Source organism: Antechinus flavipes, chromosome 4, assembly GCF_016432865.1.
Source record: "Antechinus flavipes isolate AdamAnt ecotype Samford, QLD, Australia chromosome 4, AdamAnt_v2, whole genome shotgun sequence".
Classification (NCBI taxonomy): Eukaryota; Metazoa; Chordata; class Mammalia; order Dasyuromorphia; family Dasyuridae; genus Antechinus; species Antechinus flavipes.
This window is the reverse complement of record NC_067401.1, coordinates 174,615,341-174,630,108: the sequence shown is the minus strand read 5'-3', so window position 1 is coordinate 174,630,108 and position 14,768 is coordinate 174,615,341. Positions and strand designations below refer to the sequence as shown.

Here is a 14,768-nt window from a genome sequence, read left to right as displayed (position 1 = left end):
ACCAGTATTTCTAGGTATCTAATTTCAGATATCATAGGGACATTTCCTATGAGGAACAAGCCAGTGTATTCCTCAGGACTTCATTTTTTAATAAGGCTGTGTGCTTGTATACAGAGTAATTGTGCCATGAAGCATCAACTTTCGTTGGTGTGTGGAGACTTTACAGAAGGAGGGCAAGCTATGAAGGAAGGAACAATCATGGTAATACTTGATATAGAAGGGGATACAGCAGCAGTTCAGCCTGATTAATGGCTTTTGAGATAAAAAGAGGGGAGCTGAAAGAGGATCTCCATCTGTATTAGAGATGGAAAAAAACAACAATGTGAGTGAAGAGATCTAGATGCTGCATGAATTACATTCATGCATTCTGTATGAATTACATACATACATGTAAAGAATACATTACATACATAAACCACATGATAGTTTAGAAATGGATGTTTCACTGTTTCATTATGATGCTAACCTATTTTCTATAAAGAAAAAAAAATACTTTCAGAGCAGCTAGATGCTCAGATTATAAAACCTGAGATGTCATTTAATTTCAGTTTTTTCATTTATATAATGGAGATAACAGCACCTATTTCCCTAGGCTTTTGTGAAGATAACATTGGATAATATTTGTAAAGAAATATTTTTAAAGAACTACATAAGTGATAGCTATCATGCCCTTTCCTATGTCTGAGTAGGAGCCTTGGAATAGATCCTTATTCCTCTGATAATTGTTTCAGTCCTGATTAAATGATTTACTTTAAAAATGCATCCACTTTGTGTAGTGTGTTATTTTAATAAAAGTGAATTTAGGTGATCTTAGAGGTTTCCAGAAAAGCCAAATGAGGTACATTTATCATCAGATATTCTCCATACAAACCAAGAGATATACACTGTATTACATAGTTGATTGAGTGTTCTATTCTAATCAAATTAAGATTGCCAATATTTTAAAAAGACAATACTAATACAAAATCATAATATACATCAATAATATGACAAATATTTTAAAAGTTCAATATAAATATCAATTATCTGTAAAATAAATGAAAAAGTAATATATTTAACCATAGTAGCAAAAAAAAGAAAATAATATTTGGTGCAGGAAAAAGGGAGGGAGGGTCATAGATATTGCATACTTCAGCAAAGAAATATAAAAAGGAAAGTTCTTACTCAAGGCTTATAAAAGTCAGATTTTACAAGCTACTTGGTTAATGAGAAGCAAAGAAAAATTTGTAATCTTACTGGGAGAGCATTGCAGACATCAAAGGCAATTTTAAAGAAAGCTGGCAAAGGAGGATAAAATGATTAAACATGGTTAAGCAACTATGAAAAGAGTTTTGGGGACCCTTTTCAGGGGTAACCAATTAAAATGGAGGTCTATCTTAGCTAGTTTTTCCTTACTTAAACTTCTATATTTATTTTTAAATAAAGAACATAAACAAAATAAAGTCTCTTTCTTCATGGGAAAAAGTCATATATTTTTACTAGCAAAGAATACAAACGTTTCCCCAAAATATGTTTGCAATTATTTAGAAAGTTTTGGAGTTTGAAAAAGACAACACTGTGAGTTGAGTACAGTAGGCAACAAAATCCTGAGATCTTAATCCTTGACCAAGCTCTATGTTAGACAACACCTACATTATAACAACATAGTCTCTCAGATCACTTTCAGATTGCTCCCTTCCTGAATTATTTATAGGAGATTGATTCACATACTTACCCAGTATGGGATAAAATATTTCTAATTATATCCAAACATCTTTAATATGAATGAGAATTATGCTAGGAGACTAGATTGCCAAAAAAAAGTTTTGCCAACAATGTTTTGACTTAAGAAAGAGGAGGAGGCTACATATTTTCCATATTTGATCCTATAAAAGTGCCTTGTGGAATGAGAATGACTTGTCCTTCCACATAAAGCTTCAAGGTAAGTGTGTCTGAGGATAGCTCTGTGTCTGCAAAGGATGGGAATCAGGGAAAGCATTTCTGGCTGTCCACTTGCATGCCTTTCATCCTTGTTCCTGCTGCTTCTGGCACTCCTTTCAGTACAATATCAACTTGATCTGTAGGGATTTTAATTAGGTATTATAATGTTCCCAGTCATTTTCAAAAGTTCATATTTTAAAGCTAGGCAATTGCTGGAGCTTGAAAAAGTCAATTAGAAAGAACTTATTCTTTCTCCCACAGTTCTGACCTCTTTCAAGCTTGCATTCTTCAGCTGTAAAAACAAAAGGTAAGATCCTATTTCTATTCCATGGGTTCAGAGAAGTTGCTTTTCCTCCCATCATGTGAGTTTTATTATCCCCATTATACAGATGTGGAAATGAGCAGTGGGACCCCCTGAAGTGTAATGTAGAGGAGGATACCTGTTAACAGTAAAAGCATGTTCTTCTGCATCCCTAAATGCCTGATGCTACTGCATCTAAACATATCTTTTTTTTCTTTTCTTTTCTTTCTTTCTTTCTTTCTTTTTTTTTTAATTATGAATGTTCAGTAGTTAAAACACAAAGAGGCAATTGAGGGTTCTGGAAAGATTTCTCATCACTCACAAATATTGCCGCACAAGCAAACATTTTCTCAGATCTTTAGATAGTATACATTTTTGTTTCTATCATGAAGGCAACATTTAATACAATATTATTTTGATGATCAAATTATAAGGAACAGAAAATTATGTTCTAAAATGTTATTCCTTACTTGTAGAGGAAGTGCATATATAACTGGCATTTTATATAGTTTTAGTCAAAAGTGCCTTATGTCAAATGCATGATTTGAACCTAAATTTCTAGAGATGAGTTGATAAATGAATAGATAATGCTGAATTCTCCAATGACCTTGCAAAATATAAATTAAAACTATTTTTTATGCTCTATGAGTAAAATGGAGCTAAATATATTTATGAAGCTAAGGTAGAAGACAAATAATTTTAATCTTATCATCTTTACATTATTCTATTTAGCATGAATGGGATGATATTATAAAGTCTTTAAGAAAATTACTCTGGAGAAAATAATTGCAATCTTAGAGTTCTACCAAAATCCTCTCTAATAATGTCAAAAAATGATGAATGGAATTTAAAGTTGAAAGGGAAAAAAATCTTTTAAAAAATGGAGATACTCAAGGCAACAGCAGGAAAGCAAAATCTGGAACAAAGAAAATATTGTAATAATTTTTAAGTAATAAATATGAAGGATTTATAAAGAAGAGTCAATGAGGTTCAACAGAAAGAATACTGTTTTTGGAGTCAAAGCTTGAGGTACAAACCTGTGTTCTTATATTTACTGGTTGGTCACCATGGTCAAATCATTTAAGCTTCTCTGAACTCATTCCACATCTGTAACATAGGGATAATGACACATTAAATAACAACAATTAACTTTCTGAACCCTGGTTTCTTTCCTTCCCTTCTCAAATTTTCCTAGAAAGCTTCATTTGAATGTTTCTCTTACTCACATTACATTCTACCTTAGATCTTAAGATCATAGATTTAGAATTAGATGGAACCATGTCCAATATATATAATAAAAATGCTTAACAAATATATATTTCTATATGTATATATACTTGTACATATATTCTAAACTTATTGTTTCTCAGGAAACAATATGTATATTGTTTCTCTTGTTGAGAAACAAATATTTAAAAAGTATAATGTGTTTCATAAAAGTAAGCTATATTAACATAAGAAAACGTAAAAAGTTTTCTAAACAATGGAAAAACATAACAATCTTTCTTTAGACAATGTAGCCTTTAACAAAACGATTATCTTAATGAAAGAGCATTCATTGAGAACAAAATAATTGCTACTTTTTCATTCTCTCTATTTTCAATTCACAAAGTATAGATTGAGAATATACCAGGTACTCAGTACTACTCTGAGAATTATGGACTGCACAAAGGAAGTGAAAGAATAGTCCCTGTCGTCAAGGAGCATATAGTCTACTTGGGAATGCAAACATATATGAAAAAGCCAAAGAAAGATAACTTAGAGAGAAATATTTTGGGGTTTTAATTTTCAACATAAGTTCCTGAAAAAGCAGCTGCTCTCATGTCATGGCACTTCATGCAACCATAGTTATGAAGTGATGCTATGACAAATGAAGCAGGGAAAGCAGTTTAAAAATGTCACAGTAGGTGAGCCAGAATTCACTGTCTCATTCCAAAGGCATGACTGATTTCTGACCACACTAGCAAATGGCACCTGGGATTAACATTTCACCTGAAACAAAGCCAGGGAATTATATGTGAACAATATTATACTTAGAGATAAACTAGTAAGGGAATCAAGTTCAAATCCTGAATTTTCCTTGTCCTATCATTTTTCCCTCTTTCAAAGTCCTCTTCTGTGGAGGCACACATAATCTGCAACCATGAGTTCGGATGCTGAAATGGCGATCTTTGGAGAGGCTGCTCCTTTCCTCCGGAAATCTGAAAAGGAAAGGATTGAAGCCCAGAACAAGCCTTTTGATGCTAAGTCATCTGTCTTTGTGGTGGATCCTAAAGAATCATTTGTAAAGGCTATTGTTCAGAGTCGGGAAACTGGAAAGGTGACAGTGAAGACAGAAGGAGGAACGGTGAGCAAGTTTTCTGTAGTTGTCCCACCTGTTTTGTATCTATTTCGTTTATTTCATATTTCTTATTCTATTTTCCCTAATAGACTGTGACTGTTAAAGATGATCAGGTGTATCCCATGAACCCTCCCAAATATGACAAGATTGAGGATATGGCCATGATGACTCATCTGCACGAGCCAGCCGTCCTGTATAACCTCAAAGAGCGTTATGCAGCTTGGATGATCTACGTGAGTAAATTATCAAGATTCCTTTTCAGTTATCCCCTTGAAAAATTTCATTTTACTTAGTTACTTCATTGGTTGTTATGTACTTCTAATTCCTTTTTTTTCATGCAGACCTATTCAGGCCTCTTCTGTGTCACTGTCAATCCCTACAAATGGCTGCCAGTATATAATGCAGAGGTGGTAACTGCCTACAGGGGCAAAAAGCGTCAGGAGGCCCCTCCCCACATCTTCTCTATCTCTGACAATGCTTATCAGTTCATGTTAACTGGTGAGTGATTTAGTTCTTTGTAAAACTGGTTGTGTCATCAATTACAACTAGTAGGTATCTTATAGTGTCTCTAGAATTTTGTGCCCTCTACAAAAATAAACAAATAATGGGATTCAGAATAAGAAACAACCTACACTATTAGAGTAGAATCAAAATGTTATTATTTAAGCCAAATCTCTTAAGAGCTTAAGCTACTTATTAGTTATCAATTTTTGGAAATTTTAAGAGTTCTTCAAGAATGTTTTATTACATTATGAAAATGATACATCATTAGCCTACTTTGAAAAGGACACATAAGTTTTGAATTACTTTCCAGTAGTGGATATATGTAGTATGACTCATCTATTATCTCCCAGTTGGTCTTGCTTTTGACCTAAAACATTTGTGAGATGATTGATCAGGTGTAGAGTATAGAATATGGCTAAGAAATGGAATTTCTTCCTGCTTCCTCTGGGAAGCTAATTGTTCTACAAGGAGATAAAATTCCCAATTTTAGTCTCATTAATTAGCACTACATTTTGCTAAGCACCAGCAACTAAGCTGATTAGCTCAAACATGACTTAATATCTTGTCATCTAATTAGTCAGGGACATGCAGTACAAAGAGCCCAGGCTTTTTAATCCAGAATCCTAGATTCAAATAGCAGTTCTGCCCTTTATCACACAGTTCTCTCTGTGTGAATTTGGGAGAATCACTTCTCTCTAGCCTTTTTTCACCAATAAAGTAAAGAAGCTGAACAAAATTATCTATAAGGACTTTTCCAGTTCTGACTCCTAGGATCTTCCTGTGCTCCTAACTCTCTATGTTAATTATATGTATAATTTAAGCCTGCAAGTGACAACTAGGTAATAATTCTGGTGATCTGGTATGTGACACATAATTAAACTAAAATGAGCTAGTTTTTTTGTACTTAAGGAGTTAACTATTTTTTCTTTTCTCAACACAAATAGGAGATTTTGAGATAAAAGTTGACACATCCACATTCAGGTAGTAAAGAATTTTGTTTTTAAAATGTAGTGTTTTTCTTTGTATATCTGTAGATTTGTGAGAGGATAGAATTAAAATTAATTATATTGTAGGCTTCAATCCATTAAAAAGAAAAGATAATTTAAGCTCTCTCCATAAGCCTGGAATATTCATATAGATGAGATCAAGATTAGTACCTTCAAATACATTCATAGACTTATAGAATAATGTTTGAGTTAGAAAGGGATCTCAGTGACCATCTAATTCAGTCCATATAACCAAATAATCTTCTCTGTAACATGTCCATCAAATAGTCATCCAACCTCTGCTTTAAAGATCTTTAATAAAAGTAAACCTAACAAAGTTTGAGGTACACCTTCCACTTTTGGATAATTCTGATTATCAGGACGATAATGACATTTTTAAATTACCTTTCATTATTTGTGGTTGTTAGGCATTTCAGTCATATTCAACTCTTTGTGATCCCATTTGGGGCTTTCTTAGCAAAAATACTGTAGTGGTTTGCCATTTCCTTCTCCAGCTCATTTTATAGTTGAGAAAACTGAGGTAAACAGGGTTAACAATCTTATCCAGAGTCATATACCTAGTAGAGTCTGAGGTTGAATTTGAACTCAGATCTTCTTGACTCCAGGTCTAGTACTCTATTCATTGTGCTATCTAGCTGCCCCTTTTGGACTTCCACTGGAATTAAATACATGACTGGGTACTTTATGTTTTTGAGTATAGAATAGATGTAATCAAATATGTGACCGTAGATTATTTTTACTTTTATACGGGGAGGGAACAAAAATAAGAACAAGAAGTCTAATTAGAACACTACTTCTGATAGAAATAGAATTAGGACAAGAAATGAAATTAAGTTTAGAAAGAGCATTCTGATGAAGGAACTCCTGTGATTTCCTATCATACCTAGATCTAAATACAAACTTCTTTGTTTGGCTTTTTATGGCCTTACCCTTTCCCACCTTGTTATTTTTCATACACTGTTCCATCAGCTCTAGACCATGTGCTATTCCTCAAACACACACTTATTTTTTCTCCTGCTTTTCTCCTTGCTTAGAATGCTCTGTCTCCTAACCTTTACTCTTTAGTCCCCTTATCTTTCTATAAGATTCAACTCAAACTTCACCTACTCATTGATTTCTTCTTCCCCATCATGTTCCTCCACACCAGCTGTTAATGACTTCATTTCTTAGAGTGCCTTTTATGTAGACTGTTTAGATCTTCTATCTACCTAGCTGTTTACATTTTGTCTCCCCCATTGAAATACAAAGCTTCCGGAGGCAGGGAGTGTGTTTTTGCCTTTCTTTGTAGTCCAACACTTAGTACAGTGTCTGGCATATAGCCAGTATTTAATAAATAATTATTCACAGACTACTACAATAGCCTAAGAGAATAAATCAAAGGAGTGAATGTTCCCAAGTTTAGCTGTTCAAATGGGATCCTGAGATCCAATCCACCATTCTATTGGTAGTCAAAATGTTTGTTTGCCAGGCTGTTAGTACATGCGGATTATGCAGTTACTCAATAGCTCTCATTTTCTTTTATCTTTCAGATAGGGAGAATCAGTCTATTTTAATCACGTAAGTATTTTTATGTTAACATCAATGAATAAGGCATTTTAGCAATTGTGAAAATGAGACATAGCAGAAATAGAAATTTTCTCCAATCATTTAGCAAAACAGGGGCAGAATCAGAATCATCTACATATCAATTTTCATCTTTATATGTTTTAGATTTCATTTGAATGTAAAATTATGGTCAGAGGAGAGGGAGAGAGAGACAGGAAGACAGAGAGAAGAGAAGGATAAAATAAGTTACCATTTGTGAAGAACTTTGCAAACCTTTATTAGCTACATAAATGCTAGCTATTGTTATATTATGAATGGCACAGATAAATTTTATGGTACATTGAGAAGAGAAAGAGCAAAATTACTTTGGTAAGAACCATAATGGGGGTAAGCAATGTTTGTCATGTACATCCCTCTTTCCCTTCTTGACCAAAGCCACGACTAGTTCCATATTTTTTTCTATTTCTAATAAGCATGAAGCTGTAATGATGTCAGGTACCCAAGAAGAAAGGCTAGGACAAAGTAGCATCATCAACTGGAATTCAAGTTTTCATTTTTTCCAATATGAAGATGAATAAAATATTGGTTCTAGTTTAGGGTAACTCTATTGTTTCTCTGACTGAAGTTCTTGAAGATCTTAAACTTATGATTATTGTTTGGCAGTGGAGAATCCGGTGCTGGAAAGACTGTCAACACCAAACGTGTCATCCAGTACTTTGCAACAATTGCAGTGACTGGGGAGAAGAAGAAGGAAGAGCCTGGAAAGATGCAGGTGAGTCCATTACCAGAGTTAGAATGAAACTTTTTGCAGTGCTCTCAGATGTATGTACAAAGCCTTTGTTCCTCTGTAGGGGACACTAGAAGATCAAATCATTAGTGCCAATCCACTGCTGGAGGCTTTTGGCAATGCCAAGACTGTGAGGAATGATAACTCCTCTCGATTTGTAAGTTTTTTGGTTCCTTCAGAATTACTAGAGATATGTCTCTAATATGTATTTCAGTAGCATAATCAACAATCTGATAAATATATTTGCTTGCTTTCCATTTTTCATAGCTACACTTTTTTTTTTTTTAATTTCAAGGGTAAATTCATTAGGATCCACTTTGGCACTACTGGGAAATTGGCTTCAGCTGACATTGAAACATGTAAGTGATTAGAATAAACCATTTAAAGTATATTTGAATAATAGTTCAAGAGGTAAATGAATTTCAGCAGATGACAATTGATTGCTTGAATCCCCTGACATATTCTACTGTTTTAAATTATAAATTTATAAATTTGTGCAATCTGAACTTCGTTAATTTCTGATTCTGTTAAATATACATTTCTTTTAGATCTGCTAGAGAAGTCTAGGGTTACTTTCCAGCTAAAGGCTGAAAGAAGCTACCACATATTTTATCAGATCATGTCGAACAAGAAACCAGAACTGATTGGTAATTAACAAGAAAGAAAGATAATATCTTCTAAACAACATTTTAATGTTTTCCAATGTTTGAGACATATATTCTTTCTTTACTATAGAGATGCTACTGATCACCACCAACCCATATGACTATGCCTTTGTCAGTCAAGGAGAGATCACTGTTCCCAGCATTGATGACCAGGAAGAGCTAATTGCTACTGATGTAAGTAAATGATACAGAGCAAAATTAACCAATTTTCTTGTATATGATCTTCACAGAACTAAATGTCTTGCAGAGTGCTGTTGATATCCTGGGCTTTAGTGCTGATGAAAAAGTATCCATTTACAAGCTTACGGGGGCTGTTATGCATTATGGAAACATGAAATTCAAGCAAAAGCAGCGAGAGGAACAAGCTGAGCCAGATGGAACTGAAGGTATTAACTAAATCCTCATCTACTTTAAGAGACTGGAAATATAAATGGAAAAGAAACTTATCTTAAACCGCACACACACACACACACGTACATATACATATATATATATATATATATATGTGTGTGTGTGTGTGTGTGTGTGTGTGTGTATTTTTTTTGTTTTTTTTTTTGCTGAGGCAATTGGGGCTAAATGACTTGTCCAGGGTCACACAATCAGGAAGTTTTAAGTATCTGAGGTCACATTTGAACTCAGATCCTCCTGATTTCAGAATCAATGCTCTACCCATTTTGACACCTGGCTAAATGTTCTTTAAGATTTATTTCTAACTCTAAAATCATGTGATTCCCATATAAAGCAATGTGTATGAGTATATTTGAATCAATTACAAAATTGGTCAGGAGTTTTTGAAAGGCTCTTTTGAAAGCCTTGCAGGCCTTCTTGTGGTATATCAAAAGACCTTCAATATTTCAGTGTTTCAGGTATCTATAACTACATTGGTAGAAGTGATCTCTCATCTCACATAGTTCTGATAATAATAACTTTGTTATTTTTTGTCTAGACTTGAACTAATATCTTTTTAACTTTGATACCAGTTCTTTACTACTATGTGAAACAATCTCCCAATATTAACAAAAACAATAATTACAAAAAACTTTAAATAGTACCTCCATGATTACAGAACTCTTAAACTATATTGTCTCATTTGATTTAGTAGATATTCATAAAGTAAAATCAACAAACATTTATTGAACACCCACTATGTGTTAGGCACTCTACTAAGCACTGGGGATAAAAACTAAAGTAAAAACAGTTCCTGCCCTGAAGGGGGTGAGGAAGGGACAATGTGCAAAGCAATTATGTACAAAGATTATATAAATGATAAATTAGAAATAAATTTAAAGGAAAGGAACTAGCATTAAGGGAGACCAGCAAATTCCAGAAATATTTTCATTGGGAAACCAGGAAAGCCAGAAAGAAGAGATTAGGAGTGAGAGAATGTCAGGCATGGAGGAACACAAGTGAAAATGTATGGAGTTGGAAAATGGTATGTTTTGTGCAATGACAAACAAGGAAGCCAGAGTCATGGGATCATAGAGAGTAAGAGAGTAAGAAGAGTGAGATAGAATGCCACTGGGATGGTAGAAGAAGAGCATGATATGAAGGACTTTAAAGGGAAATATTTTATGAATATAAATATTAAACAAATTATGGTATGATTGTGATGTAATCACAATGCTATTGATCACTACCAACCCATATGAGCTTGATGATCTCAGAAAAGCATAGAGTTGCATAAAATAAGGAAGAATAAAATTAACAGAACCAAGAGAACATTTATATAGTAGCAGTAATATTGTTTTAATAATGATTTTGAGTGAATAAGTCATTTCGACTACTATAAATACCAAACTTAACTGAAAAGGACATATGAAGGAAAGCACTATCTGCATCCAAAGAAAGAACTGATAAATAGAAGTATGAAGTATAATAGAATGATTTTAAGTATGTGTTTATGTGTGTGTGTGTGTGTGTGTGTGTGTGTGTGTGTGTGTGTATTTATGTCTTATGGCAGCCAGCTCTAGAGAAGCGGAGAGAAGGAGAATGAAAAGAAAAAAAAAGAAGAAAAAAGCAAGTTTCATAATTTTATTTTATATTTAAAAAGAATAGCAAGGTCTACATAATAGAGTTGCAGCTTCATGTAAAATTATCTTTTTTTATTTTACTATGTTATGGAAATGCTTGTTTTATTTCTTAAGCTCAGAATAAATAATTTTTTAAAAAGGAAATAGAGGGATTTATATTTGATTCTGAAATTAAGAAGGAGCTACTGGATTTAAATGAATAGGGAAATGACTTTATCAGATCTGTCACTTTAGTAGCTGCAAAGAGGCACTGAAGTGGGGAGATACTCGAAGAAGAAAGAATGTCTAGAATACTATTATAATATTTCAGGCTTGAATTAATAAGAACTTACATTAGGGTAGTAGCAGGGTCAGAGAAGAAAAGGCAGCATCTATGAGAGATGTTACAAAGGTAGAATCCATGAGACTTAGCAATGAATTTTATAAGGAGGAGAGATATTGAGGAGTCAAGGATGATATTTAAGCCTAGATGACAGAGAGAATGGTAGAGTTCTCAACAGTAAGAGGAAAATTAGGAGGAAAGGAGGGTTTTGAGGAAAAGATAAAGAGTTCAATATTGCACATGTTGAATTTTAAAATGTCTACAGAACATCCAGTTCAAGATGTCCAATAGGCAGATGGGAATGCAAGATTGGAGGTAAGAAGAGAGATAAGAGTTAGATAAACACATCTAAAATATCATGTCCATGGAGATGATAGTTAAGAAGGATGCTGATAAAATTAGCATGCAAAATAGTATGGAGGGCAACGAAAGGAGGATCCAGGACAGAGTCTTGTGGAATATCTATTCCAAGCAAGAGTAACTTGGATAAATAAAAGAAGACTAAGAAGGAGTGGTCAATTAGACCACTCAGGAAAATTTAGAGAGAAGTGAATATCAAGGGTTAAAATATGACTGATTATTGAAGGCTATAGAAAAGTCAAGAAGGATAAGATTTGAGAAAAAGGCATGATATTTGTCAATTTAGAGATCACTGGTAATTTTAGAGAGAATGATTTCAGTTACATGATGAGTTCAGAAGCAAGAACACAGAAAACTAATAAGAAAGTGAGAGTAAAGTAAGTAAAGGCACAACTTATAAATGATTTTCTAAAGACAGCTAGCCACAAAAGATATAGAATGATATTTGGTGAGGATTGATTGATCATGTGAGAATTTTTTGAGAATTGGAAGAGATGGACACAGTTATAAGTAATGGGAAAGTAGTTAATAGAGAGGAAAAGATTGAAGATTAGTGACATTAGGGGTAATCTGGATGTAGAGGGGTTTTCATAGGCTGAGAAGAAGGGCCACATCTTCATGTGAGACAGTGGAGAAGGAAGAAAGTGGCAGAAAACATTTGGGTTGTGTGAGATTAAGGGGAGGGAGAATTAAAGACTCAGTAAATGTCCTCAATTTTTTCAGTGATCCTTGATATAAAATATTAAGCTGAGATAGTTAGAGGAGGGGAGCTATAGATCCATTCAAAATTTTTTTCCTCAGTTATATGTAAAAACAATTTTTAACATTCATTTTTAAAACTTTGAATTCCAAATATTCTTCCTTTCTCCATCTCTTCTCCCCCCCCCCCATTGAGAAAGCAAGCAATTCAATATAGGTTACACATGTGTGGTCATGAAATACATTTCCATGATAGTTATGTTGTGAAAGAAAACACAGGGGAAAAGAACTCTCAAGAAAAAGAAAGTTTAGAAAAATACTTCTATTTGTATTCAGACTACTTCAATTCTTTCTCTAGGTATGGATAACAATTTTTCATTATAAGTCCCTTAGAGATGTCTTGGATCATTGTGGTGCTGAGAATAGTTTTGTCATTCACAACTGATCATCTTACAAATACTTCTGAGAGCATTCTGCTCACCATTTCTTATTGCACAATAGTACTCCTCTTACTCTTGAGAATACTACCATTCTCTCTGTCTGTTTCCCAGTTACCTACAAATGTGCCCATGTATTGCAATTGCTAAATCTCAAATCCACTACAATTTGTACAGCAATTCCCCAATTGATGGACATCTGAAAGGGGAGCAATGTGAAGTTTGAATAACAATGAAATGGTCTGGAAAAGCCACTATGGTGAATGAGTTAGTGAATCAATTTGAGAGGTATAAAAAGACTGCTTTGTTGCAATGAGCATTTTCTCCAGCTTTGTTCAGCAAAATGTAAATAGGAGCAAAAGTAGCAGAGGGTGAGAATATCTAAGTCTGGGCTTAGCAAGCGAGACTGGTGATAAAATAAAGAAGCAAAAACTCAGAAGAAAAGGATAGTGTGTAGAGCTGAACTGGCTCACCAACTGGTCAAGATGGGGAAGGGGAGAAAGTATAAATAGTGCAGGAGTAATGGACTGAGAAAAAAAACAAGAGGTGGAGGAATTAGAAGTCATGGTATGAACAAATAATAGGGTTAAGAATCAAAAGGTGATGGGAAAGATAGGGTGATAAACTACTATGAGATAAAGGAATTTCAAAATTCATGAATATATAAGGAAAGGACTCATAAGAGATGGCAAAAGGCTTGCTAAAAAAAACTCTAACATTTTCATTATTTGATCAAATTCTTGAAATTTTCTGAATACAGTTATTCTATTTTCAGATAGAAGATATGCAATTTACAATACATGTAACATATACAATATATGTAATATAAAAATATAATATGCAATGAGGCTTTAGAGGTTTAAAAATTTTGTTTTAATAAATGGGTTTCTTTGGCCTGTAATATTTATCATTAGTATCGTTGTTCCTCCACAGTTGCTGACAAGGCTGCCTACCTACAAAGTCTAAATTCTGCTGATCTCCTCAAAGCTCTGTGTTACCCTAGAGTGAAGGTTGGCAATGAATATGTCACCAAAGGCCAGACTGTGCAGCAGGTAAATTAGTTTCTTAGCTAGAGACTTAGCTATCAAACAATCAACAAATACTTATTAGTCCCCTATTAGATATTAGATTCTGGTCTTGAATATTTTAATAGTTGTATGACCCTGGGCAAATTACTTAATCCTATTTGTCTCAGTTTCCTTATCTACAGAATGATCTGGAGAAGTACTCAAATACATATCAGTTTGGAAAAGTGGTCAAATATATTTATCAATCTAGAGAAGTGATCAAATGTCTTTGTCAGTCTAGTATCTTCACCAAGAAAACTTCAAATGGGGGTCACTGAACTGAAAAATGACTGAACAATTGAAAATATATCAAGCATTTTACTAAGTGCTGTAAAAGATGAAAGTGAGAACTGACAAACTGTTAGTGGTGATTACATGTGCATGCACCCAATTCACTTGCATGTCATAGCATCACCTCCCTGATGCCACGGTTGTCTTTGAAAATGAAGGACAAACAACAACATTGATATATATATATAAAATAAATATCCCTTACAATTCTCTAATAAAGACAGGAATTCTATATTGACTGACTTATCTGTACTTCAGGTGGTCAATTCTGTGGGTGCCCTGGCTAAAGCTGTATATGAGAAGATGTTCCTGTGGATGGTCACTCGTATCAACCAGCAGTTGGACACCAAGCAACCCAGACAGTATTTCATTGGAGTCTTAGATATTGCTGGCTTTGAGATCTTTGATGTGAGTTTGTAAAAATTTAGAAGTTTGTAGGTTCTAGAGATTGTTCTCCATGAAATGATGGTACCCTAAACTAAATTAGGGTTG

The 14,768-nt window shown here is 33.9% G+C and overlaps 1 protein-coding gene across 1 annotated transcript in view; it reads left to right on the top strand.

Annotated features, from left to right (window-relative positions):
- The first annotated feature begins 2,181 nt into the window (after positions 1-2,181).
- The window catches only part of LOC127560730 (myosin-1), a 39,521-nt gene continuing 26,934 nt past the window's right edge, over positions 2,182-14,768 (top strand). Inside the window, exons 1-13 of the mRNA XM_051995554.1 lie at positions 2,182-2,227; positions 4,331-4,568; positions 4,652-4,795; positions 4,904-5,060; positions 7,603-7,630; positions 8,282-8,390; positions 8,470-8,562; positions 8,701-8,764; positions 8,954-9,052; positions 9,141-9,244; positions 9,318-9,456; positions 13,852-13,970; positions 14,535-14,684. Of these exons, the coding sequence (XP_051851514.1) occupies positions 4,365-4,568; positions 4,652-4,795; positions 4,904-5,060; positions 7,603-7,630; positions 8,282-8,390; positions 8,470-8,562; positions 8,701-8,764; positions 8,954-9,052; positions 9,141-9,244; positions 9,318-9,456; positions 13,852-13,970; positions 14,535-14,684 (1,410 nt within the window). The 5' untranslated portion in view covers positions 2,182-2,227; positions 4,331-4,364. The remainder of the gene's footprint in view (positions 2,228-4,330; positions 4,569-4,651; positions 4,796-4,903; positions 5,061-7,602; positions 7,631-8,281; positions 8,391-8,469; positions 8,563-8,700; positions 8,765-8,953; positions 9,053-9,140; positions 9,245-9,317; positions 9,457-13,851; positions 13,971-14,534; positions 14,685-14,768) is intronic.